Genomic DNA, 26,933 nt, shown 5'->3' with positions numbered 1-26,933 from the left:
TAGTGTGAGATCTATCTGTAAGCCTCCTCTCAGTAAGAACAGGACAGGTACATATTTTTTTGTCATCCATTCTTGTCTGCCCACGCAGTGGGTTTGTTTAATGAAAAGTGTATTTGCCTCTCATAGGCAGATATACTGGAAGAGGTGCATGCTATCTGCAGATCATCAACACAAGTAGAATACATTATGGACTTGGGGATTACTTTTGCTAAAGAATTTATTTTTACTATAAAGTGTGTTATGCTCAGGATGTACCTTTGGGATATGCCGTTCACTTGGGTGAATGCTATAGAAGAATTTGTACCTAAACAGACTCTGAACGTTCGTCAGCCGGGAAGTCACTCAAGCAGTTCAGCAACCTGCCGTGGATACCTAGGCCTGCTAGGTCACAGAGGATACCAAACATCTACGTGGTATCTTCAGGCCCTCTTTAGGTCAAAGTACAATGCTGCGTGTGGATAAACGCTTCCTGGATTGTATTTGAAGCAGACAAGGTGATTGGTGGTCGAGCATGCTTTTTTAAAGACATTGATATCTATCCGGAAGTTGGCGAGCTTCTGGAAAAAAGGTGAGTTCGATGTTTACAATGTTTTTGAAGGATTTTGAGATGCAACTGATGAGCGCTATTGGTCTGCAACTGCTTGGACCTGTTGATGGTTTGCCGAAAAGGTACTATTATGGCTGTTTTCCAAGCCTCCGGTACTTTCCCAGTGGTCCATATTTTGTTAAAAATGCCAAGAGTGCCTCTGTGGCAGCCTGAGAGAAATGGGCAAGCATTGCACAGTGCACATTGTTAGATCTCGGTGCTGTCTTTTTTTCCATGAGTTCCTGTATTGTGAAAGGCTGGTTGTCCTCATGTAAACCTGCTCCGGAGGAATGTTTGTTTTCCTGCTACTGTTGTGTTTTTAGAATTTGTGCATGTAGTTAGATGAACTTGACATTTCTGCAAAATGTTCACCCAAAATATTGGCCTGCTATTCAAATGATGCCTGCGTCAACATTGGAATTGTGAAGGGGGTATGATCCCCAGTGAATTTAAGGACATGTTCCCATATTTTCTTTGAAGTCAGTGAACTGTTCATAGAAAATACATATTCTCGTCATGAGTTTTTCTCTGCATTCCTTAGAATGTAGCAGGCCCTGGCCTTAGCCTCCTTAAAGTGTGTGTGTGTGTGCCCTGATGTTTGCGGGCGGGCTAGTGTTGCTGCTGATATTATGAAAGCTGTAAACTTGTTTATTTTGTATGTGTTCAGCTCCTTTGAATATTCTTTCTCTCTAGGGAGGCATTCATTCTAAAACGCGGCCAGTCTGCAAGATATATTTTCCAGTGTCGAGGTCTTTTTGAAATGATATGTGTAGAAAACAATTTTAAAATTATGGGTAGTTGATCACTTCCCCTAAGGTTATCATTAACATACCAATTAAAATCTCTGAAAATAGATGGTGACAAAGGCAAAATTCAGGCAGCTCATTTTTCCTGAACTCGGACAGCCGTACGTAAATTTTCCTGCATTCATGAGGCACATGTTATTAGTGAATATAAAGTTTTCAAAAATCTGTCCTCTGCTGTCTGTGCGTTCACTCCCCTAGAAGGTAAAGATCAACTATCACACAAGGCTACGATAGCTGTTTAGCAAGTTCTAAATCATGCATAGTAACTGCGAGATCTGGTGGCAAGTATAAGGAACAAACAGCTATGGCTTTAAGGGTAATTATGTTTATTGGAACAGCTTCGAAGCTTGTTTTTAAGGGTACCTTCCTTGCAGGGACGTCGCTTTGTGTTATGACAGCGACCCCTCCTGAAAGTCAGCGAGCCTGCACTCAATCTTGCCGGAAGGTTTTATGTATGAGAATATTTGTGTTCTGTGGGCCAAGGTTTGTCTCCTGTAGGCAAAATGCTATGGGTGATATTGATTTATGTATATCTGTGACATCTGCATAATTTCTCAGCAAATCTCTGCAGTCCCACTGCATGATGTGAGCTGTAGAGATTTGTTAGGGAATAAAGGAAGCTAGGTATTTAATTTCAGAGGCTTCCCCTGCCCTACAACCACAGAGGGAGTGAAGCGCATGGTCTCGGAGGTGCTGGAGGTCTGTTGCGAACTTGAGAGACCATGGATGAATGAGACCTAGTCCTCCCTCTGGTAGGGGAGATCTTGGGGGCTCCAGACTCAGTCCCTCCCCAGGCAGGGCAACCTTGGCTGCCTCTGCCTGGGTTAGGTTCGATGGCCCTACCACAAGGTGCGCAGACGCCTCGCTAGGTGCCAGCTTGCGGTCTGGTGCTCTATCTCTACACCATATCCGTGTAGTCCATTTTGCCTATAGTTCAAGGCAACGCCCTATAGTTCAAGGCAACGCCCTATATTTCAAGGCAACAGGGCATAGTTAGCCAAAGCATTGGGGTTTAAGGATAGTGGAGGAAAAAGACTTTGAAAGGATAGAAATAACCAAATGCAGGTTAGCTGACTAGTGGCTGAAATCAAGGCAAGAATAGGTACAAATTATATTACTATTCACGGTTAGGCGCGCCCGATTCAAAGGGTTCAGCCTTATCTATCTATTAATCTTGGGCTGGCCGCTCCGTTCACTTCTGTCCGCACCTGTACTGAAATTCATCTAATGGTTGTTTTCTTGCAAAATGGGCCGGTATTCTTAGGCACCGAGGTTTTTGAAGAGCTACAGTTTCAACTTCAGAGGGTCGGATTTAGCACTGGAAGCAGCTAAACGGCCCGGTGCTTTCTTTGTAGCGTATGTTTGCGTCCAATTACGAAAGGCGGACAATCTAACAATTTTGACGAAAGGCGGACAATCAACAATTTTGAACTACATGACTTACGCACCCTACCCTTCCCACACCGGCGATAACACACGCAGTTCTAGATTGTCAGAAGCATACAGTAACTCTGACTCAAAACTTAAAAGAAAAACAATTAATATGCTCAAGATGTACTTGATGAAAACAAACAGCAAGCTCATAGCAACGAGACGACTAATTTGGAAATATACCGCAGCTGTCACCTAATACATAAGCGTGGACCGGACGACAAGGTACAAAAATCCAATGGTTTGCTTCCATAGCAAAGTTACAACCTCAGGACCAGGGAAAACTCACCCGGCCATCTCGGGTCCGTTCCCGCCTTTTAAATTCCGTAGTATCGCAACTTTCACAGCTGCGGCTGGCTAGGGCGAACCGTTTGCAACATCGTTTTTAAACACAAAGCGCTGCTGATGCCGATACGGCTCTTTATTTTTATTATTTTTATTTGGATTTTGATTTGATGTCCACGCGATGCTGCTGCTGCCGTAGTGTTCCTCAGTAGCGACGTAGCAACCAAGGTTATATTAGTAATAATCTCCTTGGTAGCGACGACTTGAGCGCTATTGGCTATAACAAAATAAAACAGTATAAATAAAAACAAAGATAATGAACTGATCCATCTTCATAATTGTAAAACAGCGCGAACAACTTGTCTTTGCCGTCACGTATCGCATAACTTCGCCTTTGTTTCGTTTTTTGTTGTGGATGTTGTACATGTGTTTGATATGCCTTTTTTATAAACTCAGTTCTAGCCATAGAGTTCCTTACACTAACTAGAGGGAAAGCTGAGGGCGCTGCACTTCAGCCACCATGGGCGCGCTAAGAATCATGGGCCGGTGTGCTACTTGTTGCGGGACAGTCGGTTTTTCTCAGGTACGTGGAGTGGCGTTACTTCGATGTTTCTTTTTCGTCATCATCATCTTTTGAAGGTGCGTACGTAGACCGCGAAAGCCATAGTAGCGAAGGCTCAAAAGCAGACGTCGCCAATAAATGGTTTCTGTTTCTTGAAATGCCACTAAAAACTTTCTTAAGTGATTGCACAACCATAAATATTTTCATAACGTTTTTTATTCCAAAGTTTGCCTATTAAGTGCGAAATATTGGTATTTGTGCTGCTCAAAACTAAGCCAATAGGAGAAAGAGCCATCGCTTATATTGGATAAATATCACACTGACATGCTGTTTCTCTCTCTCTTTACAATTTATAGTCACAATATTCAATCTTAGGACATTATTTACGGTAGAACAACGTTTATCTTTGCATTAGTTTTGGCCAAAAGTTGTAGTTCTGCACTCGGTAGCTCACCGGCCCATGATGCTTTGAGCGCCCATGGTGGCTGAACTGGCCGTTTGGAAACTCCATGTAAACGCCCATAGACGGCAGCACAGCTTTCCCTCTAGGTAAGAGTAAGAAACTCTATGGTTCTAGCTTGACTACTTGGAATACTTCTCGGTGGTCAACTCAACCAACGCTGAAAAAAAAAAAAAAAAAACTCTTAACGCCAACGTTGCTAGAACTAGCTAGAACTAAAACAAAGTCTTAACATGATGATAATGTTAGTTTTTAAACATATAAATCATTCTAAAACTAGATTAAAATAAAAAAAATTTCAAATATTTAATAAAGCAAAACTCTTTTTATTATTAAAATAAAACTTCGTTTTTGGTTTTTGTGGCCTTTCTTGGCCTTTCTTCTCCTCTTACTATTTAAGCGCGGGGCGACACCTTCAGGATCCTTTTACCCCAATTGCTGCCGGAGGCGGAGGTGCACTGTCGCTTACCAGCAGGCACAATCCTTTTTCATCGAAGTAATCATGCTGCTATTCAAGGACAAAATCAGCGGTAGGTATATTTGATTGTCGCTGGAGCACTTTGGAATCCATATTTCTACGATGTGAAGCCTATGTGAACCTTTTCGCGCAGGTGATGAGATGTTCACCGATTCCAGCAAGTACAAGTTAGTGGACGACTGCATCTACGAAGTTGAATGCCAGGTAACTAGCTTTCAGAATTTTACCTTGTGAACTTGTGCTAACTGCCTGTACTGTGCATTGCATGCCACTTTGGCTGAGACGTGATAAGATTGATGCTTCAGTCTACGTCATGTCAAATGCGCAGCTAAAGGTCTTGGTGTAAGACCTGTGCACAAAACTGATGACTAATACACCAAGGTTGGACGGTCGGTCAGTTCGTGATTTGCGTCATGTCTCTTTTGTAGCGGTATGCGCAGACCTGTTGAGATGAACTGAACTCGCGAGCTGTTGCCTGCTGGATCGAGTATGACGCAAACATTGGAGGTGCCTCTCAGTTATGTGGTAAACGAGATCCGTTCCTCTGTTCGCTTAGTAACAAGGACATCGTTTGGTACGGCGTTACTGAGCTGTGATGGTTGGTAGGACATAGTTGTTCGTCTCCAGGACGTTGTCGCCTTGACATACGTTGTTTGCGTGAAATTGCGTTTGTGACGTCATTTGGAGGAGACATCGACTCCTTGTGCGTGTCGTCACCTCACTCGAAATCGCAAGATAAGCTTGGAGGCGTGGCCCTTTCAAAATCAAGGGCATTGCCCCCTTGCCAATCGTTACCCGACAGCGAGGTTACCTGTGTAGATTTATTGCACCTCGTGTTTTTCCGAGGCTTTTTGTTTTTTCGATTCTCTTGGGGGTTGCACTGTTGTCGAAAGCACTATATTAAGTGGGCTTTAATGAGGCAGCATATAGTGGTGTGTATATTTGAGGCTGGCAAGACGTGCTTTTTGTGGGTGTCTATGCGCGCTTGTAAAATTGCTTAATCTATTCCGTGCAGCATGTAACTCGAAAGCAAGGAGAGATTCAACTGGATGGTGCCAATCCATCGGCGGAAGAGTTGGATGAGGGCACCGATGAGAGCGTCGAGAGTGGTTTGGACCTGGTGCTGAATATGCGTCTTGTTGAGACGGGCTTCAGCAAGGCAGACTACAAGACCTACCTCAAAACTTACACCAAGGCACTTCAGGAGAAGTGGAAGGAAGAGGGAAAGTCTGCAGAGGAGATCGAAGATGCCAAGGCCAAGTTTACTACTGCTGTCAAAAAGGTGCTACCGAAGTTGGATGACTACCAGTTCTTCCTTGGTTAGTATGTTTTTGAACTTGGGGTATTGCCATTTTACATTCCGGATTTTGCAGTTGACTGGTATTGACTTATGAATGAGCTAGTCTTTGTTTTTGCTTGTGTTATGAAGTGGTACAAAACTTACAATGAAATGAGAACTGGATAGCACAGGTCTTACCTCTGTACTTTTGCCCTGTCACATGGGGTCAACATCAAGAGGTTCATCAGTTTTGATATGGTCCCTTGACACAATGGTCTGATGTAATAATGCTGTTAATGGCACAGCATTGCAGACCTTGTGCAGGGTTCACACAGTGCGTTGTAATCTTTGAATACCCTTTATTTTTTAAAATGCTTAACGGCCTTTAAGATTCCTTAAGTTCTTCGTTTACCTCTTAAAAACCGAGGCCACATGGTTTGATAATATATCTGGGAGCAATGCCGACTGTGCCCTCCGTGTCAGTTCATTTCTTGGGTCATTGGCATTATTACATAGACAGCATCCGCTGACACAAACCTCAAACTGACACACCTTGGGGCTTTGGTGAGGATTGATTTTCTTTGGCTAAATATTCAAATGTGTTGGAGATCATATTTACTCGTCTCGGGTGGCAGGCAACACAGCGAAGAGCACAATGCTGGAAATGGAACTTCTTGAAAAATAAAGAAAAAAAACATTAGTTAATTTATTCACTACATATATCAATGTGTAGTATGCACTGCGCCCACATGGCACCAGACTACGTCATTGGCGGACATTTTTTGCGATGCACATAGCAGACGAACTCTTGCCAGTACTGCACCGAAAGCGCGCTTTCGTTGTGCTACGGTGGCTCTTACTCCGCATGCATCGGAAATCGGGCCTGTAATTGTCGCACTCGATAGCTGCGTGAAAATGTCTTAACAAATGCCGCTTACACTGGCCACCTGTGCTGGTTTGGTGCAGCGGCTAACATTGTTCGTGGGATTAGGTTTTTCTCTATTCTAAAAAGGAAGTTCTGTAACCAAGACATAGCGCTTCAGTTTTCCCCTTGGGGTTACCTGCGAACGTTAAGGACGAGGTGCATCCCAGATATGCGCAGGATGGATACCAATTAAATTTTCCCAAAAGCTGTACGTATGAAATATTTGATCTAGTCTTGTTTCGGACCTTGAAATGATAGCCATTGGAGATGCGCTGTTTCCCGTAGGTGTTGTGGCCACCCTGGCGATACTTTCTTTTTCTCTTGTACACATGCTGGGAATCAATGCTTGTGCCAAGGCGATAATGCAAGGTCTCCGCCTAGCTTGGCAACCCACCAGTTCAACTCTTATTATCGGTGCACTGTGTTACAGATGCCAACACAACAGGGATGAAGTGCGGACTACAGAGTATTGGCTTCGCATTTGCGTGCCTACTTCTGTTAACTCGCACGGTGCGCAGCCCAAAAAGAAGCCACCGCCATGTACTTAGCCCAGTTTGGTGCCTTAATGGGCTACCATTAATTGCGACAGTGGACAGACAGCAACCTTTGTGTAAAATGAAAATTCTAAAGTGTGGTAACAATACCGCTTCCAAAATCCTACTGAGTTCGTGGAAGCGCTGCTGCCCCTGCCCCTGACCATTATGTGCGTTCTGAGTCAGTTTACGGCGTCGTTGCTCGCGCAGCGCAGCTGCCCATTTGAAATGCGTTTATTTGCGACTGGAGTTTCTTGCTGCTGTAGCGCATGGCAACGACCGGCCGATTCTCCAGTGCTTGAAAGTTCCAAAAGACAGTCTGAATGCGCCGCGCGAGGAAAGCATGCTAGTGGAGGCATTCGTCTGCTACGAGCACAAGTGTGGCGGCCGACGATGTAGTTGGGTGCCACGCGAGTGCCAGTGTATACCACCTATAAGAAATGTTAGCAAATGGCTTCTTGGCATGCGAATAAACCTCCGTTCACATAAGTGGGGCGGGCACGCTTCTGGTCATTGGCTGATTCTGCATTTTGTCACGCGTTGATGTCTCACCGAATTGTCATGGTGTTGTCATGCACTCGAAACTTCAGAACGAGTATCGCAAGTTCGATCGCTGGTCCAGTTTGCACCTTGCATTCACTATGTGCACCCTTATTAAACTAGAACCAATGTTGTTTCGTGGCCTATAGGGAACCTGCGCTCTTGAAGGCTCACTGTCCACCCTCCAGTCGAAAATATTTTCTTCCCGGTGACTGTGGGACTTCGCCCCCAGAACGCAAGGCCCCAAATGTTTTTGAAAAGAGTAGCTAATAACGCAGTTACAACCACCCCAATCACCCGATTCTGTCGTGTTTCTCTCCTTCCGTTCCCTCACAAAGGTTTTTCACTCTCCTACCCGGTCGTCTAGCCTCCACAAGACAAATTCCTCTTCCTCCTCCGCGTTTGGCGGGAGGTAGGGCGTGACACTCCGCCTGCGTGCAAAAAAAAAGAGGAGCTCGCGCCTCTGGATTCAGTCAGGCTGTGGCGGGGGAAAAGCGCGCAGCGAGCGGTAGACACCCATCCTTCACCCTCAGATAGTGAGACGGACCAATGGACGTCGTTCGCGGGAAGTACGTCATTACTGTGGCTCGACGGGCCAGCGCAGGAAACGGGGAATCTGGCTTCCCGAAGGAGAGCATGAGAGCTTTGATTTGTATTTTCGTTTTTAAGATCAAACACCCAGCGCCTGGTTTCAAAATGAGCGATAGGATGGAGCACATCGCTCGTCGTGTCGTGGCTGCGCCCAGGAGCTTCCTTCTTGATTGGCACGACCTGACCACCTCAACTGCCTCATAACATGGCTAAGAGCCGCACCGCCACCGCATTATCAAAGCTATAACATCGCTACGCACGGGTTTGAAATGGTTGTCGTAAATTCAGTCTTCTTTTTCTGTAGGGCACTTGTAAAGCGGAGCATCTCTCTACCGTGAATTACATGCACACTTTCTAGCTAATAAGATTCATCTGTGAGGAGGCATCGCTAGTGCAGGGTAAATATATCACAGCAAAATAGAATGGCCTCCCTGCTATATTAGCATTTGGTAGGATTTGGGAATGCTGCGCACGTTAAGTGCATCAAATGCGTGCAGTACTTACCTACTACCCTTTTGAGGAACAGCGATCATTCAACTAGCTTCATGATGAGAAAATTTGTAGACTAAAATGGTGCCTCTTGTGTTGTGAAATATAATGCACTGTTTTTAAGGGCAACTCCGTTGAACGTTTGAATGCATCTGTAAGGAAATAAATCTGCAGTCGGGTTCAACACTTGCTTGTTTACAACTGAAAATGACTAACAATTGCAGTCAAAACTGGATATAACGAAATTGAAAAAATTTTGCAATTTTTGTTATCTCCAGATTTTTGTTACATGCAGTTTTGGGTTAAAACTGTTAAGGATCATGCCAAAACGAAACAAAAATGCAACGGATATCACTTCAAGTTAACTCACCATTCCAAGAATTTATTTAGTAGAGAAAAACCGCAATTTTAGCTTGCTGTTTTTGCCCGAATGAAGCCGCTACTTAGCACTTCAAAGAAATTAAGGCATCCAGGCCTGCTTCATCCTGCGAGCCGACAAAAGGGCTCAGAACGTCCATCAGTTTCCTCGCGGTAGGCGCCGCACAAAATGTTTCGGGCTCTAACAAAGTCATCTTCACGTCTCTTTCCGCAAGTGCCGCATCAGTCATCTTTTCCGTATTAACGGTGCCAATGTCCACGAACAAAAAGTCTCAGTTTGACAGTCTGGCACTCCACCATTCATGTGTAGTTCATCCCACATTTCTGCGACCTCGGGTGGGCTTGGGGGTTCGTCTTCATGAATTGCCTTATTTACCAGAGCCTTGGCAACGCAATTGGAGATGACTTGTGATCTGACCTCTTGCCACGACGCCTAAAGCATTTCGATTGATTGGCTCATGATCAGCCCCAAATACTGGGTTGCTGCCGTCCTTAAAAAAAAAACTTTGCCATTGGGTGTTGTTGTCATTTAATCAAATTGGCAGTCCAAAAAGGCTCGGCGTGCCTTCAAGTGTGAACAAGGTATTAATTGATGTTAGAGTTGAAGAAACATCTTGAACATGTCAGCACTCGGTGGTTATCTCTTGCCAGGAGCCTACAGCTGTTTGTTGAGATGTGGCAGCCACTGCTCGGTTTCATTCAGAAAAAACTAATCAAAGCAAAAGACCGAGGCTGGAGATCTGTAATAGAGCTTCTTCCTAGGAAGCTCACAAGCAACAGCTGGTCAAGGTCTTAAACAGGCAAGAAAGGCTATTCATGTTTGTCATCGGATGTCAACAAGGCATATTGTTTTTGCTTTCAGTCATCCCAGAATTTGAAAAGACAAACACATTTCTGCAGTCTGGTCATCCCCAAGTATATATGCTTTTAGAAGTTCTTAAAAGGCTGCTCAGAGAGCTTTTGTTGCGGTTCATCAAACCATCTGTTATTATCAAGAGGGCTTGCGAGCTGACAGATTTTGACTACAAAGCTTACAAAAACTGAAGACTGAGAAGTTTCTTGGACGAGTAAGATTTTTTGTGGTAGCATGCGATTACATTGTCTGAAATTCTCCTTGAAGTCGGAGATTCTGAAAAAAGTGCCAAGGCTTTCTACCATTGATACAGCGAAATTTGCTGATGTCAGATACTTGGTCAACCGCTTTCCAGTTCTTTTACCAGTTTCTGAGATGCAAGATGATGGCCATTGATGACCTACAAGCCCAGTTCAGCACACTTAAGGTGGAAAAACTGCCTGTAGAAGTAACCATTCATGAGCGCATAGATGAGCAGTGGCATGCTGTTGCAGTGTTCTGGACACTGATCATACTTCTAAGTATGATAAGCTCTCAAAGTTATTTTAGGCATTCTGACTCTCCTACACAGTGATGCAGAGTGTTTAGCAAAGTCAAGAAGACCTGTACCCAGCTTCGCTCTTCTGTGTCAAAAAAGAGCCTAGAACAGCTGTTAATTGTCGAATGCAAGGAGTCTGGAGTCTGTCACAATCGGGTATTCGACAAGAACTTCCTGAGGAAAGCAAAAGCAGCAACCTCTTCAGTATTGTCCAACCCTTCCACTTAAAAACATGTTTTCTAAAGTTATGTTTACGTGATGTCTTGAAACTAGTTGAGACTGCTTTGTTTTACATCAGTCAAAAGGGTTTTAGTAATAAAAGATCGTTTTAGTGTTGTTTTTTTTTTTTTGCATCTTCTTTAGGAGTTGGCAGGCATGCATTACAAGATACAGTTCGATGATCAGCGCCGCGAATTCGTGACATCGAGGTCGCCTATACATGTGCTTCAATGAGGGATGTGTTGGGGAATTAAAAATTTCATAAAATACAGGAATTCGTTAAGTAGAGGTACAACTGTAACAGAGATCCGCTTTGAAGCACTGTAAACAGTTAAATGGCCGCAATGGTCCTGTTGATAAATATATGGCGGAAATTATCGATGCTCTAGAATGTGAGAGTGGGGGAGGGATGCCATACCTTAAATCTCCTTAGTCTGAACCAGCGCAAGATAAAGAGCCAAGAATGAATTTCATCGAAGGATGGTGTTAGTATCGGTAATGATTAATACAAAAAAAAAAACTGCGATCCTAAAACAACAAAGTTGCTGTGCTTTGTACCTTGCTCAGAATGAAAATTGCAGCAGGCACCATTTAAAGGTGTGATGTGTGTGATTATACATTGACGTATACCCGCGCTCCTGCCGATACTGTTCGCCCTCTTCCTGCGTGGCGGCTGTGTTCTTTGTTTGCCTAAGCACTAGCTCGCTAACAACGGATCATGGTGCGTGCATCCCAAGCCGAAATGCAGAGCCACAATGTCTCGACATGTCAGCGGCATCAGTCTGTCGCCATCTCATTGCCGGGCAAGGTTCCTATTTAATTGCGTCCTTCATTTCTCCAACCACAGAGCTTCCTTCTTGATAGCCAAGAACTGTTAGTGGAGCCTTTCTTTAAGGGGGGACGCGGGTCTTAGAACGGCCAAAAATGGCCAAAAAGTCGGTTTTGGGAAAAACTCATTTTCAAAATGTTTGTACTATTGAGCACCTGCCTTGTAAATATTAACGCTGAATTCAATCGGGAAATACGGTAAAATCGACTTTCTAAACAGCACGGGAGCCCCGAAATGCCCCGAAACGTGCGAAATTTGTTCGAACTTCCCGCGCTCGCCGCGGGTGAAGCACCCGGCCGATCGCCGCCATCTTGGGCTCGTTTTGAAGCTTGTTTCTTTGTGCGTATTTTGCGCCGTGTCAAAATGGCGTCAGCATAGGAGAGCGACCGCCCTCGCCAGTTTTCCGAACGCCTTTCCTGCGCCGCTGATTGGCCGAAGCTCCCGCGCGCGAGGCGAGCCTTCCATTCCAGTCCTCCCATTGGCCGACCGGATCCGGCGTGCCATTTTTTTTCTTTCTGTTTTCTTTTTGCGCTTGCCGTCGTGAAACTCGCATCGCACGCCTGACCGCGTCTCTTTTTGCGCAGCGCTCGCTTAGAGAGGTTTCACGAAAGCATTTTAGTTTAATCTTTCCTACGTCGCATACGTTCTGGGCACAAAGTAGCGATGCCGGGAGACGCGCGTTTGAAGACGACGACGCGAAATGCGTTCGGGAGGAGGAAGCGTCGGCCACCCAACGCGAAGCGAGGTTCGACGTCGGTATGTTCAACCGTACCGAATGAAAACGGCTCGCTGCCACAACAAGCATCGCCTGCCTTATCGCCTGTCCGCTGTTCGACCATGCCGGATGATGATTCCCAACCACAGCGATCGTCGCCTGTTCCATCGCCTACCCACCGTTCGACCATGCCGGAGGAAGAAAGTTCGAAGCCGCAGCTAGCGTCGTCTGCCGCATCGCCTGCCGCATCGCCTGATGAACTTGCTCCGGAATCGAGGCCCGGTCCCAGCACGTCTCGTCGACTCGACACGGGGTTTTACACGGCAAAGGAGATCGCCACGCGTACGCAACACGCAGACACAGTCAAGCGCGGCATGGATGCTAAGCCGGCAACGCAGCGCAAATTCGATCTGCTTGAAGTGAATCTGGAGCACACGGAGGAGGCAGAATCGGGCACTACCTAACTTTGTCGTGGTGGACATGGCAGTGCTGAAGGAGCTTTTTGCGCAAGTGAAGTGTGGCAAGTGCGGGCTGTCTGCGCTCGATCTCAACAAGTCCGACAAACAGTACGGCCTAGCAGTGAAACTGGAGGTGACGTGTTCGGCGTGCGACTATCGTGTGGCGCGTTTTTCGTCGCCGAGGACTAAAGGACCTGCCAAAATCACACCCTTTGAGGTGAACATAAGGGCAATGAAAAGTATACAGAGCATCGGGAAAGGTGTTACGGCCCTCTCTGATTTCTGTGCCGGAATGAACCTGTCGCACAGAGGTCTCCACCACAAAACGTTTCAAGCCCACCTAAGGAAAGTGGTCGAGGTTTGCGAGGGCACTGCAGCAGCCTCTGAAGCTGCTAGTGTTAGTGTTGTCAGGGAAGTTTATAGAGACCTTTATCAGCCTCCAAATAACATTGACGTTATTTTTGACGGCACCTGGATGACCAGAGGGCGGTCATCACATATTGGAGTGGGCTGCATCATTGAAATGTACACTGGTCTAGTAATTGATCATGTTGTCCTTTCCAACTTTTGCCTTGGATGTACCATCGGTCCTAAACCTTCAGATGAAGGTTATGAAGACTGGCTGGCAGAGCACGAATGCCAGAAGAACATAGACTGCAATTCAGGGCGAATGGAAGTTGAGGCAGCCCTGGTGATGTTCAAGCGTTCGCTCTCCAAAAATGGACTCCGCTACACTACAATACTTTGTGATGGAGACAGCCGCACATTCCACGCTTTGCAGGCAGAAAACGTTTATGGGTTTGTCCCCATAGAAAAAAAGGACTGCCTCAATCATGTGCACAAGCGTATGGGCACTGCACTACGAAGTTTAGTGGAAAAAAAAAAGGCCCAGGGCGAAACACTCGGAGGCAGAGGAAAATTGACTCAGGAAAAAATTAAAAAGATAACCAACTACTACGGGTACGCCCTCCGCAGCCACACACATGACGTGCCAGAAATGAAGAGGGCAGTACAAGCCACGCTTCGACACATGTCTTCGACAGACAGTGCCCCCGACCACAGCTTGTGCCCCGATGGCGTGAACTCATGGTGCAAATACAATCGTGCTATCGCGAATGCCGAGGAGCCTCCTGCTCACAAAGACTGTTTACCAGCCTCTGTTTGCACAGCACTAGAGCCAGTTTTTGCTCGACTCAGTGATGACGCCTTGCTGGAGAGGTGTGCTGATGGCAAGACACAAAATTCCAGTGAGTGCCTGCACTCTGTAATTTGGACACAAGTGTCCAAGAACAGCCATGCATCACTGCTCAGTGTAACAAGAGCAGTTGCTGAAGCTATTGCAGTATTCAACCAAGGCAGAAGAGAAACTAATGAAAGTGTAGCTTTGGGCCTTGGCTACACTCCAGGCTGCAACCTCCTTCGCCGGAGTCTTGAAAAGGACAGGATGAGGCTGCAGAAATCTACAGCAGCCTTCTTCAGCAACAACGCTGAAAAAAAAAGTCTTTCTAGGAGGCACAAGGGAGACAGGTGCCCTGACTACGGCCCCGGACAATTGTAAATTGCCGTCAGCACGAACCACACCAGACAGCCCTGGAGAGGTGCAAATCACCATCAGCATTGACTAGAACTGTTTATTAATAGAGGTTTTGCAGCCCTCGTGCAATAATTAGCAATATGCTATTGAAATATTGCTATTGTCTTGTCTACACATAAGGTCCGCAAATTTTGCTGAATTCCCAATGGCCTATGCTATCTTGGCCTTGGATTGTCTGCGATATCTTCACTTTTAGTTGACATATCCAGAATCTAAAGACAGTTTCAGAAATGTGAAGAATATGTGATTTTCAGTGGGAAATATCACATTTCAGGTATCAGCGGTTCATAATATAACATATGGTCAAACTTCAAATGCAGTTTTCTCGGTTTCATATTTTTGGTCAGTCTCCTCAGCCTTACGCAGGGTTTTGATAACTTCTTTTTGGTTCACAAAAATAACATTGGTACCATTTTCTTCGGAAAGGAATGAGGTACCCGATGACATTCTTACTTTTTTTGTTTAGTGCATGCATAAAAAGCAATTTACAATTAGCCTAACGAATTTGAGTCATATACTGCAACCTTTTACTCTTGACAGCAATATCAGGATGACATGTCTTTAGAAAAAAACGAAGAATGTCATCGGGTATGGGAGCTCTCTGGCTATCAATTCATGTAATTAAAAGCAACAAAATGGAATGAGAAAGTTCATTAATGGTGCGTAAGAAATTACCTAATTACACTCTAGACTTTGTAGAATAACTTTTGATCTAAAGCTACTAGCTCAATTATGATTAGATTTTTGGAATCAGGAGATAAAAACACATCTGTATGCAAAGTTTCACAAGGTTCTACCCATAATTAAAAAAGTTAGTTTTAAGACCCTCGTCCCCCCTTAAGGAATATGTGGGAAAATTAAGTGTTAAATTGTACATATGTCTTGCTCGATATCTTCACCTCAATCTATCGGAAAGGTGAAATAGCTGATGAGCTGTGCTCAAATTTCACATTGGGAAGTGATGTAGGCCACAGTAGAAAAATTGACTAAGTCAAAAAGAAAAATCAACAGAGGATGCTAGGCTATCCTTGTAGTGACTGGCGAGCAGCCGCAAGTCTTCTCCCAGGCGCACCTACAAAAACAGCCCTGGGCAGCTTTTAGTGGCATCCCCTCTAGACAGTGCATAGGGTTCTTTGGGGGCACCCCTCAGGTGAGAAGAGTATAGGCAAAACTAGTTTACGGTGCAGCACACAGACCACCATGCATCCGAGTGGGTATGACTCCTCCATGCTGCTAGTTAGGCTCCTGCTCCAGTGGGAGGGAGCAGCCAATGCGAGTGCACTTTACTAAGCGTGTATACAGGGTGTCCCAGCTAAATTTACCAAAGATATTAAAAAAATGTGGTGGGCCCCAGCCGAGTGCAACCAATTCAGGTCTGTTCAGAGCCTCCTATGCTAATCTGCAGTATTTTTTTCATTCACCTTAGTTAATTAGTGAATTAATTGGCTAATAGTTTTATTGCATTGGGAGAAAGTGTCTGAACAGCAGTTGTAGATCTCTAAAAACGGCTGAGTACGTTTCCATCGCGCTACGCCTTATGCCGCCCTCTTTATCGGCCTTCAAAAGAATGCTGTCAGGTGACCATCAGTTATTCTAAATCATGCTAAGTGCGTACAACCAGCTTTGTCGAAGAGAGCACGGCCCAGAAAAGGATTGTTTTCTTGAATGCGACAGAGCTTTATTAAAGTGACGCTGCGGTCGTTTTTTTTTTTTTTTTTTTTTTTTTTTTTTTTTTTTTTTTTTTCTGGCAGAAGTCGTTTCCGGCTGTTTACTTCATTTTGAGCATCCCTCTTTTTCAATGATCGCCATGTGGAAAGTGATGGTGCTTAGGTTTGAAAAAATAGAGAACACCTTTTCTGCTTTCATGGTGATATCTTGAGGAGATGGGCGTGAGCATTAACGTTTTATTTAACAAACTTCTTAGGAGAATGTGATAAGTTCGCAGCCCTCGTCAAGCTTGGCTGACTTCCATTCCAGCTGTCAGGTAGCTGACTCCAAACAAAGCAGCACGAGCTCTCGGTGCCCGAGAAACCTGCACAGCTTCGCTACGTGGCCGCCAATTTCATGTTCAACTGACAACTTTACCGTGGTTGCTTTTGACGTGCTGGGCCGCCAGCTGTTGTGTGTCTGGATGCAGCAACACAAGAAAGCCGGCGATCATGCCGCAAGTGCTGTGACTTCGGCTTAGAATCACATGTGAAGTTTGCTGCCAACTCCCTCTTTTTTTTTTTTTCTTTCTGAAGAATTACGAGGTTACCTACAATAGCGAAAATACTGTACTTTAAATGTGGCCTACCTCCCACTTTTCATAATTGGCGTAACTAGTAATTTCACAATTTTGGTTTCACCGGGTTTGCAGTTGTGTGTGTGTGTTAGTGCTGAGCTGCTGGAAATTTGGCAGAACTGCACAAAAGCTCATTGACAATGCAATCTGAACTGACATAAGAGTATCTCTGATTATAACAAGCACAAATAAAAGCATTCTCTACTGCATTTTCTTTGGAACATGGTAGTGTAATAGTTTGCTCAAAAGCAGAAAAAAGAAAGGATTGCAAAAAAATGCTCGGCAAACGATGTGTGTCCGTCACTGCCACACGGTTTTCTGGCTTAACTGTGGTGAGCAGAAATATACAACGAAAATTTGGATGTGAAGAGTTGCGGACTCTGTCACTTTCATTATAGCCAGGTTTAACTCTACGGCCTTTGCGGAAGCTCTGTAGTTGAAGATAAATTCCTCCTGGTTAGTGGTTCAGGCTCGCCAACTCATGAACATGTATCCTGTTAGCTATTTACTAGCAGTACATATGTGGCCATGTAAAAATAGCCATTCTAAGTCCAGCTAGACAGATGTGCTAGAGAATAGCTGTTATGAAGGCAAATGGTATTCTTCCAAGCAGCTTGAAAGTTTCTCCTAGTTTATCAAAGTCTTGTACCACAGCATGTTGATCAACTGCTGCCCTCAGATTCCAAAAGTGAAATTTTATAGCGCAATGTAAATTAAAATATGGGAGTTCTGAAATGACACTGTCACCCATGTTTTGCGTGCTCTGTACATGACAAATGTGATCCCACATACCAGTATAACTGTTGTTACTGGATACATTGATCCCGGGTAGTCCCAGACTGCTTGCTGACAGGTGTTCGGTGTTTGATTTTCCTTAGGCAGCCCAGCAGCTCTGGCCACCAGTACAGACACCGGGAAAGTAGCGCCGTGCCGGCGGCCATTTTAAGTTAGACTCCGTGCGCATTCTAAGTACTTTCTGTGTTGCAGACAGTGTGAAAGAGGTGTACATGTAACCTTGTTGTAACCTTCTTTGCTGTAACATTGCAGGTGAGGCTCTTCATTGCCAGTACCACAAGGCATTTATCTTAAAGGCTTAGTTCAGGGCCCCTAGCTTGAAGCTATCAAAGAAGCAGACATTTGCTAGCTCCTACCCATTAAAACTTGTGTCAGTCCTTACTGAGTTGCTGTAAAGAGAAATTGGCATTACGCTTTTTGTATGAATCTTTCTGTATAACCTGTTTGAGGTTTGATTTTGTTGCTTACCTAGAAAAGTGAATGTCTTGTGTATGTAGTGAGAGTTCTTGGCTAGCTTGCACTTTGTTGCATTGCAATGCAGCTTAATTGCAAGATGTCAGCATCCTTGTGCTGTGTAGGTTGGAGGAAACCTGAGCAGGCGAGCCCTGTGCACAGCATTTGGGTGCATATCCGTAAATTGTGTACATGTAATGAACTCATGGGCACAGACTCTTCAGGTTAATAGAAGTTCCCTATGTTATGTTTATTGCAGCGCTTTGAAGCAATTTGCTACTTGAAAAGGGCTATTGGTGGCTGGTAATATGGGTGACGTGCTGCTGTTTGCAAATTAGTGGTGACCTGGCTGGCACTTTGACAGTTTTAGAAGCACCACTGGCAAGCTGCACATGCATGAACCAGCGCTGAGCCTTGCAGCAATGGAACTGGTGCTGCAAAGTACAACCAAGTTGATCCAACCATTAATCCTGCATCTTGTACTACCAGGAGGCACTCTGTAAATTGTGCATTCTGGATTCTTAATGATGCTACATAATGACACATCATTTGGCACAGTTGGGTTGCAGTTTTCAGTGCTACTTAACTGACATGATAGTGCAACATGACTTGAATTTTCTCTTGGTTTTCACCATCATGTTGGATGCTGAGAAATAATGAGTTATTGCTTGTTGCAGGTGAATCCTGCAATGCTGAAGGCATTGTGGGCCTCCTAGAATACCGCGAGAAGCCTGGCGGTGGTGAGACTCCAGTAATGATGTTCTTCAAGCATGGTTTGGATGAAGAAAAAATGGTAACTGCAGTTACATTAGCTTCATTGCCTAAATTACTGTATGTTTTAAGTTTTGTTGATTGATCCCTTTCTCTTCCTCTTTATTCCAGTAATACTTATTACAAGCTGTGACAGAAAACCTGGCCTCCGGTGGGGACGGCCAAGCACTGCCTGCAGAGCATTTGTGGCAACTCTGATTTCTCTGCGGCACTTGGCCAAACAATGTTCTCTTAATGGAAAGCGCAAGTTTACCAGAGCTCGGTCCCCCCCCCCCCTTTTTTTTTTTCTGCATGTGGAGCTAGGGGTATGTTTGAAGAATGCAGTTGAGCTCATAGACACAGGAGTCACTTCTGCCTGTTGTCTTTTTAATCTGAAGCTGTGCAGCTAGCACAGAAATTGAAAGCAAAGTGCCCCCTTGTATATTGGACACTATTTATTGTGTGCTCTTGAAGCACTTGTGCGCATCATTAAAGAGTTGTCAATTTTGCTTCACTTCTGTCCTTATTGTAGAATTTGTAGAAAAGTGCCTGTTCTTTGTGTAGTCCGTCCAATTAAAGCATGTTGCCAGGCTAGTTGGTCTAGCATCTTTTAAGAACTGGAAAAACCCTGGTGCCTCTCCATTGTCCCCTTGTTCCTTTTGTGATTTTTCCGCCAGGGTTTTTCTCCAGTTCTTAAATTATGCTAGTCTGTCTTATGGGATTTTCGCTTCTAGCTATCTGGGCAATAAATGCTGCACAAAATCTGCAGGCTGTTGGGCTAGTACTTTCGGACAAAATGCAGTCTTGGTCAGTTTTGTGCAGGGTGCAAATTTTTTTATATATATAGTTTAAGGATCTCAATTTTATTTCCTTTTGCACAAAGGAAAAAGCACTTGTCAGAAAACTTAGGTAGTGTGTCCCCCTCGTACCCTAACCTTTTAAGAGTCCGTCCAGTCGTCTGGGCGAGTCGTATTATCTGTATGGCTTATGTTCGAAAGTCAGCCCCAGAGCTAAGAGCTCCGTTGTTACGCCGATCCTATCATGGCCGCCGCTTGCATAGCTTCAGACCGGTTCAGAGCCTCTTACGGCAGGCAGTGGGTCACTAACACCAGACTCCTCACCAGCTTGATGCCTTCCTCCCTTACCTGTCTTTTCCCGGTTGCTCTTATCGTTCTCGCTACCTGTGACGTCTCATTTTTAATGCGAAAGCATTAAAAACTGTTTGCTTCCATTTCTGTCCGCAGGCTGCAGAGGTGGCAGAGGTTGAGTGGTGTCAACCGATAGAGGGTGATGTAATGTGCCCGAAAATATAATTACGCGATTACGGTAATTAGATGTAAAAGTAAAGGCGAAAATGGTCTCATTGAGCCAATGATTTGGCGCTACATTTGAATGTGTCAAATACTAAAATAGTTGTCAGTCAATTAGGGCGATGTCAAGATGTAACAAATACTAGTTCGCAACCTGAAGTCAAGCAAAAAGCTCGGGAAGGGATTGGCGCGAAACTTGTATCAAAAACTAAAATAGTTAATATTAAGTCAGACCATTAGGATGGCGTCAAGGATTTGACGTTAAGCAACCGGAAGTAGAGAAAAAGGGCATAGGAAGGGATTGGCGCGGAATGTAAGTTACAACAAACTAACCCAAATTCAAAAAAAAATTGGAAGGGTTGCACCGAATATGGAACGGAAGCATTAGCTGCAGGTGACCGAGCGTTCTTCCCCAGCCCACATATAAAGCACCGCTTTAGCCTAGCCGTATGAACGTGCCTTAGTGGCCTAATGGGCAACAAGAATGCCAGGTCTGATTCTGACATAAATATCCCATGTGAAACGAGAGACCAAAGTTGTAGCTCCTGCCAGGGGACTATGGCACACAGCGACGAGCGGTTAAACCTGGCGTAGTATTGCTTTAGCAAAAAGGATACAAAATAGCATCCATACTTTCGCATTACTCCAATGCAGATTCTGCAGTGCTTAATATTTAGCAGCGCTAGAGGGGGGTTACTGCACTGGTTCAACTGTATCCACATCCCCAATATCCGCACGATGTTTTCTGGCATTTCTCCCCCATGCAGCAGTATCTTGAGACCCGATTCTGCTACGATCTGCTCCTTTGTTTTGCTCTGCCTCTCCACAATCTTAGCTCCGACTTTTCTGTCGAGCACGACAGCCCCCATGCCAGGATGTACTCTTCCACGCAGGTGTCCGCCACTTGCAGCCTCTCTTTCCGAGGGATCCCGTGTTCGTCCAAATTGTTATATCGTCCACACACGTCAAGTGCCGATTCCTTCGATTTTCTCCAATTTTCTGGCCATCCCTGTCATCGCTACGTTGAATAGCAGCGATGAGATGACACCTCTGCGGCGTTCCCTTGTTGGGTTCCTTATACCCTTGTATAGGGAGCTTGCATAAAGCGATGCATGCCGGGTAATCCGCCATGATGATGTCACTAGCAGCAGACTGCGGGCAGCATAGCCAGGGTGAATTGAGCAAGTGCCTTGTATTTTCGACGGTTCACCGAGCAAATACACGGCGTTTCGTGCGCTGCTCTTACGTGCATGCATTTAACAGATTCCCGAGGAACGTACGCGTCTACGCTGTGCCCGAAAAATCGGGCGCGCTATGAAGAAATGCAATTGCAGTGCGACGCGAACCTGTTCTAGCTACGCAACGACTGACTGCACTATACGTCTGGACCTGGCCGCCCGTCGACATCGCCGGAATTCATGATTCTAGTTCTAGCAAGTATGTAGTTTTATACTTGCCCGGATTAGTGTCGTTCTCGCGTGTGTCGGCCTGTCCGATCGCGCCAGCATCGTCTGCGCGCACTATGCGACTATGTAGACAACGCTGTGTGGCAGTGCCGGCCTGCGTCATCTGCTGCCAATGACAACATCATGGCGGATTACGCAGTCTGCATCGCTTCATGCAAGCTCCCTATATATATAGTTCCTCTTCCGCGAGTGACATTATATAACGGGCCTTTCCTGTAAACCGCTTAACTGGCTCTAAAAATAAGTTTCGATGAATGCGAATTTTCCTATCCAACTTTTTCTGGCCTAGGATTCTGGCTGCTAAGGGCGCCCTTGCTAAAATTTTGTATGACAGTTTTGCTGTCACTGATGACAAATAATTTGGACTCCTGCGCACGAAGCCGTCCTCGGCAACGATGCGGCCCACAAGCTAGCTTGAGATCTACCGCCGAGCCGCTACAGGGCCACTTAATGACCGAGGGAGCGAAGAGCGTCTTGCTAAATCTAAATAAAATATGGGGAGATCACGCAACACAATAGATTGGACCGCCAGACCCGAAATTAAACAGCAGACAAGCAGTCGCGTGGAGGCGACTGCAAACTTATACATATCCGCACCCGGTTATGGCGAACCACATGTTCCCTGAGGCCAGGAGTGATAAATGCAATCTTTGTGGGGCGAGAGGGACCCTCGACCACATAATATGGGAATGCCCCTATTCTCCCAAGGGGGACGCACAATAAGTAGAGACACCTGGGAGACCCTGCCGCGCAGCTCGGACCCTGAGCTCCAGCGCCTACTCGTCCAACTGGCTGAAGAGGCTGCTGGGACCCAAGACCTCCCAGTCTGCATCTGAGGCGGCGGCATCCGCCCCCTGACCTGCGTGTCGGGGCGGGTAGATCTCTGTTGGACATTACAGCTTAGTGCATCCATCCATCGATGAATGCGACACGAAGAAGAGGACAGAACATTTATCTTAGCAAGGGCACAGCACACGGGCACCTTTTCCCCTCCACTGAAAGGCTGAAGCCACGTCTGATGTTCGATCCCGCGTCTTGGGCTAGGAGTTAAGCACCCTAACCACTGCACCATCCTGGCGGTGCCACTCGCATAACTGTGCAGTAGATGGTGGCTTGTTGCCAACTGGTGGAACTCGGAAGAGCTCGAAAACACTCCATTTTTGGGGTTTAACCTCCATCAAACCTCTTCCTCGGAGCATGAACCCCCCACGCACATCAAGACCCTGAGCCGGCTACAGGATGTCATCTATGTCAACGCTGCAGAAGACGCGGAATACCCTAATAAATATTCGATATGTGGAGTCGCACACTCGTTATGGCGGAGCCTGTTTTTACATCCATACCCCTAATCGCCTTTACTAGTGCAACAACGACTCCAAAATGGTGATCAGTAACTTTGCTAGAGGTACAATCTCCAATATCCCGCCTCAAAAATACTCAGTGAAATGAGAGAATATCTCCTCTCTTGAGAGAGACTGAATCAATATGAACCCCAGTTCATCCGGGAAATGAGTCGACCGACCGGTGGCGCAAAATCAGGAACCGGAACCCTTCGGTGAGCCAGCCGTATCATAACACGAACTCACCGCACATTACAAAGTAATAACACTCCTACCACCCCATAAAACACTGACCAAGCAACAAGTAATATGGAGACAGCTCAGCCTTAACCCAAACTACATATAAAAATTCATAAATTCCCCGCCGGGGTGGCGCAATGGTTACGGCGCTAAACTACTGTTCCCAAGGGTGCGGGATCAATTCCCGGCCTCGGCGGCCGCTTTTCAATGGAGGCGAAAAGCAACAAGGCGCCCGAGTGTTGTGCGATGTCAGTGCACGTTAAAGAACCCCAGGTAGTCGAAATTTCCGGAGCCCTCCACTGCGGCGTCTCTCATAGCCTGAGTTGCTTTGGGACATTAAACCCACCAAACCAAACCAAAATTCATAAATAAGGATGTGAATTTCTTCTGCCGGTTTTCCGGGGAGAAAGACAACGAACATATGATCTGAGCGTGCGAAGCCCGTAAGCCTCCCTCGAACTAGGGTGCCTCGATGTCGAGACACCCTACTCAGAACTCTTGCCTGATCCCTCTAAAGAAGCTTGGGACAAGCTAGGTTCAGCAATGGCCTTGACATACAGTTCAAGACTTTCGATGTGGCCGGCGTTGCCAAAAGTCTCCACGGCCTGCGGCATGCTAGTTGACGTCCTTTATTCCTCCCACTTATTGTGAATAACGTTTTATCAGCCAAAGCAATATGGCCTATGAGGGATGCTGTAGTGGAGGGCTCCTATTTCGACCGTATTAAAGAGGGGGCGGGGGGGGGGGGATGCTGACATCATACAGTACACTGGCGCTTTTTATTTCATACCAGCCGAATTGCGGCCACCACAGCTGGGGTATAAAACCTGCGTTGCTTTAGCATGATAACGATGTTGAAAGTGATTAATATCTGGCCACATCTATTGTTGCGAAAGCAACACTACGCTTGGTCAGCGATTTCGAGGAGCCCCAACTGGGCATATATGCGCGAATGACGTCACACAGAGTACAGCTGGAGAGCCGCCGCCGACTCATTCGCTGCGCGGGTGACTCAGAGGTGCCGCCGCCGCGCCAGTGACGTCACACGGTGCATAGCTGGCGCGGCTGCGGCCACCGCTGAATAGAATGGCGAAAGCCTGCCATTCCTCTATAATTTGCTTCTTATCGGCGTTCGTTGCAGTGTTACATATTATAATTGGTTTACAGGAAAGTAAAGGCGCAGTATCTGTCACACTTTCTCCGGCAAATGTGTTTGGATGGTACAAAGCCATCCTGTCGCGTGGCGTTCCATGGGCGCGTTCAAGTCTCCTCCGGAAAGCTGACGGCGCCCTGCAACGCTCCGTATGGCCCCAGGGGCTGTCACGCTCGGAGGACCATCCCTCTCTATGGAAAGCGCGCCGCGTTCATCACACCTCTCGATCTTCTAGCCACCGTATGGAGTAACTAAAGCTACTGACACTCTAGTGGAAATCAAGAAGAAATGGGCATGGGCAGGACATGTAGTGCGAAGAGAGGATAGCCGATGGTTGCTTGGTAAAAAACTGGATTCCAAGGGAAGGAGTGTAGCAGGGCGGCGGTAAGTTAGGTGGGCGGATGAGGTTTCGCAGGGGTCAAGTGGATGCAGCTAGCACAGAACCGGGTTAATTGGAGAAATAAGGGAGATGTCTTCTCCCTGCAGTGGGTATAGTCAGGCTGATGATGATGATGGAGTAATTTTGACCACCTGGTGATCTTAACGTGCACAGACATCGGAATGGCTATTCCTGGCCCAATATACGGGGCTGGGACTGGTAGGTCAACGCCGCTTGCGACGGGGGCTAGCCATCCACCGATTTTTATCTGTTGTAGGTCGTCATTGCATCCACCACCGCTTAGGGGTGGACGACGGCTGTTGCGGCGCGCATCTTTCTCTCCTTCTTCTTTTTTTTTTCTTCTCTTCTGTCCGCACGAGGCAGTGGACTGTGGAGGTGGCTCAACTACAGAGCCAGTAGCAGGCTCGTGCATTTTCTTTTCCTTGTTCCTACAGCCACAACAACAGACATCGCACAGCATACGGATGCCTATATCCGTTTTGCCTCCATCGAAACTCAGCTGCCGGCGGTCGGGTTCGAGCCCGCGGGTACTGCCTAGATTTGATTGAAAAACTATTTTCCACCAGAAGTCAATCACCCCCGTCCCCGGCACGCAGGCCTAGAAGACGGGGGCCGCCGCGTTAAAAAGGCTGGCTGGCAGGCCTTGGCCCATGTCAGTCCTCTCCGCCAGGTGGACGATGTTCCGCTGGAGGGTCCGAGTTTTGCAGCAGGGTCTGCAAGTTCTCTCATAACTGTAATTTTTTCCACCCCGGGTGAGTGCAGGCGTTCCCATATTATGTGGTCGAGGGTCCCTCTCGCCCCACAATCACTACATCTATCATGGTCTCGTCTCGGGGTACACATATGGCACGCCAAGACCATATTCATGAACGTATTAGTTTGCAAGCGCCTCCATGCAGCTTCTTTGTTATTCAATTTTGGGTCTGGTGGGAGTACCAGCCTACGTACCAATCGATAATGGTTGATTTCGCCATAAGCAACCGCTCCTCATAACCCCAGTCGTCGGGAGGTCCCGCGGCTGTCCGAAGTAGTGTGCTCGAGCTAGGTCATGGGCCGCCTCGTTGCCAGGGACGGCAGCGTGCGCGGGTGTCCAGATTATCTGAATTTTCCTGTTCAGTGGTAGTTGGCTAAGAACCTTTGCCGCCTCCGACGAGATCCTGCCTTTTACAAAATTTGGAGTGGCAGTCTTACTGTCGCGTGAATTTGACTTTTGTTCCTGCGCAAGCTAAAGCGATCGCCACTTCCTCCGCAGCCTCTATATTGCGTCCCCCGATAGCCACAGCCGAAACTGGCACTCCTCGACCGTTTGCGTTTACGACCGAAGCCACCTTTGGAGCTCCGGCCGCATCAACGTAGGCTACCTCACTGCCATCCATGCTTCTGAACCTTAGCTTAAAGGCCTCGGCTCGCTTCTTCCTTTATTAAATTCCAGATGCATATATATACCACTAAGGCTGCCCACTTCCTTTCGCAATCCTTTCTCCGGGTTTATTTTTACTTTCGCAAGAATTACCGTGCCCGTATTCGTCGCGCTGTCTATCTGAGATACTTTAACCACTTCTGCTACCTCCCTCCACATATGTAATCCCAAAGCGAGCAGTCGCTCCGTTGAGGTACACATGGGTAGTGCTAGTGGCCTCTTTATGCATTTGCGTATTTATTTATTTCCTCAAAGGTCTCGGTTGAGACATTACATGAGGGAGTGGACGGTATCTGGCAAACAATGGTAAAAAATGTTAAGATGAAAGGTTGGCGACGCTCCGCTTAATTCTAGTGGGTTGATGATAATGGCAACTTCGGTGGGCAGGTCATTCTAGTCTCGTGCAGTACGCTGAAAAAATGACTGCTGAAATGTCACAGTATGGACTTGTAAGGGATACACTGCGTTACTGTGGCTGAACCGGGCGATGCGGTGGGCTCTTTTTATGTAGGGGTTATCAAGAGGCAAAGAATTGAAAAATTTATGAAAAAGGTTAAGACATGCTATCTTACGGCGCGAGGCTAGGGGGGGGGGGGGGGGGGGGGGGCAAGTTGATTCGAGCTTTTAGTGCTGAGATGCTTGAGTGGTAGGAATAATTTGATAGAATGAATCGTGTTGCGCGGTTCTGAACCAATTCGAGGGCGTTAGTAAGATTAACGTGGTGCGGATCAAAAATAGCGTTAGCATACTCAAGTTGGGACGCACAAAGGTTT

General features: G+C 46.3%; 3 protein-coding genes across 4 annotated transcripts in view; 2 read left to right on the top strand and 1 right to left on the bottom strand.

Annotated features, from left to right (window-relative positions):
- LOC146197949 (uncharacterized) overlaps nucleotides 1–3,256 on the bottom strand; it is a 53,086-nt gene extending 49,830 nt beyond the window's left edge. For both annotated transcript variants that reach the window (XM_084593231.1, XM_084593232.1), the window contains exon 1: nucleotides 3,113–3,256. In XM_084593231.1, coding sequence (XP_084449357.1) covers nucleotides 3,113–3,120 — 8 coding nt within the window. In that variant the 5' untranslated portion in view covers nucleotides 3,121–3,256. The remainder of the gene's footprint in view (nucleotides 1–3,112) is intronic.
- Nucleotides 3,257–4,504: 1,248 nt separating this feature from the next.
- On the top strand, nucleotides 4,505–19,345 carry Tctp (translationally controlled tumor protein). Its single transcript, XM_084593230.1, has 5 exons — nucleotides 4,505–4,660; nucleotides 4,742–4,812; nucleotides 5,624–5,927; nucleotides 18,759–18,874; nucleotides 18,964–19,345. Exons 1-5 carry the CDS (start codon nucleotides 4,633–4,635, stop codon nucleotides 18,964–18,966), a joined length of 522 nt encoding a protein of 173 aa, XP_084449356.1. The 5' UTR covers nucleotides 4,505–4,632; the 3' UTR covers nucleotides 18,967–19,345.
- LOC146197948 (uncharacterized) lies at nucleotides 12,287–15,039 on the top strand. Its single transcript, XM_084593229.1, has one exon. The coding sequence runs from the start codon at nucleotides 12,978–12,980 to the stop codon at nucleotides 14,511–14,513; it is 1,536 nt and encodes a 511-aa protein (XP_084449355.1). The 5' UTR covers nucleotides 12,287–12,977; the 3' UTR covers nucleotides 14,514–15,039.
- Nucleotides 19,346–26,933: the final 7,588 nt, after the last annotated feature.

The sequence above is a fragment of the Amblyomma maculatum genome, chromosome 2 (assembly GCF_055883805.1).
Source record: "Amblyomma maculatum isolate TAMU_Amacu chromosome 2, ASM5588380v1, whole genome shotgun sequence".
Classification (NCBI taxonomy): Eukaryota; Metazoa; Arthropoda; class Arachnida; order Ixodida; family Ixodidae; genus Amblyomma; species Amblyomma maculatum.
Note: the sequence above shows the minus strand (reverse complement) of the source record. Positions and strands in the feature narration are given on the sequence as shown.

Bases quoted from the DNA above. Each gene is read 5' to 3' on its own strand.
- LOC146197948 (XM_084593229.1), top strand. From the start codon at position 12,978: ATGGCAGTGCTGAAGGAGCTTTTTGCGCAAGTGAAGTGTGGCAAGTGC.
- Tctp (XM_084593230.1), top strand. From the start codon at position 4,633: ATGCTGCTATTCAAGGACAAAATCAGCG. The intron at 4,661-4,741 runs GTAGGTATATTT...CTTTTCGCGCAG, and splicing joins ATTCAAGGACAAAATCAGCG to GTGATGAGATGTTCACCGAT. The intron at 4,813-5,623 runs GTAACTAGCTTT...TATTCCGTGCAG, and splicing joins TCTACGAAGTTGAATGCCAG to CATGTAACTCGAAAGCAAGG.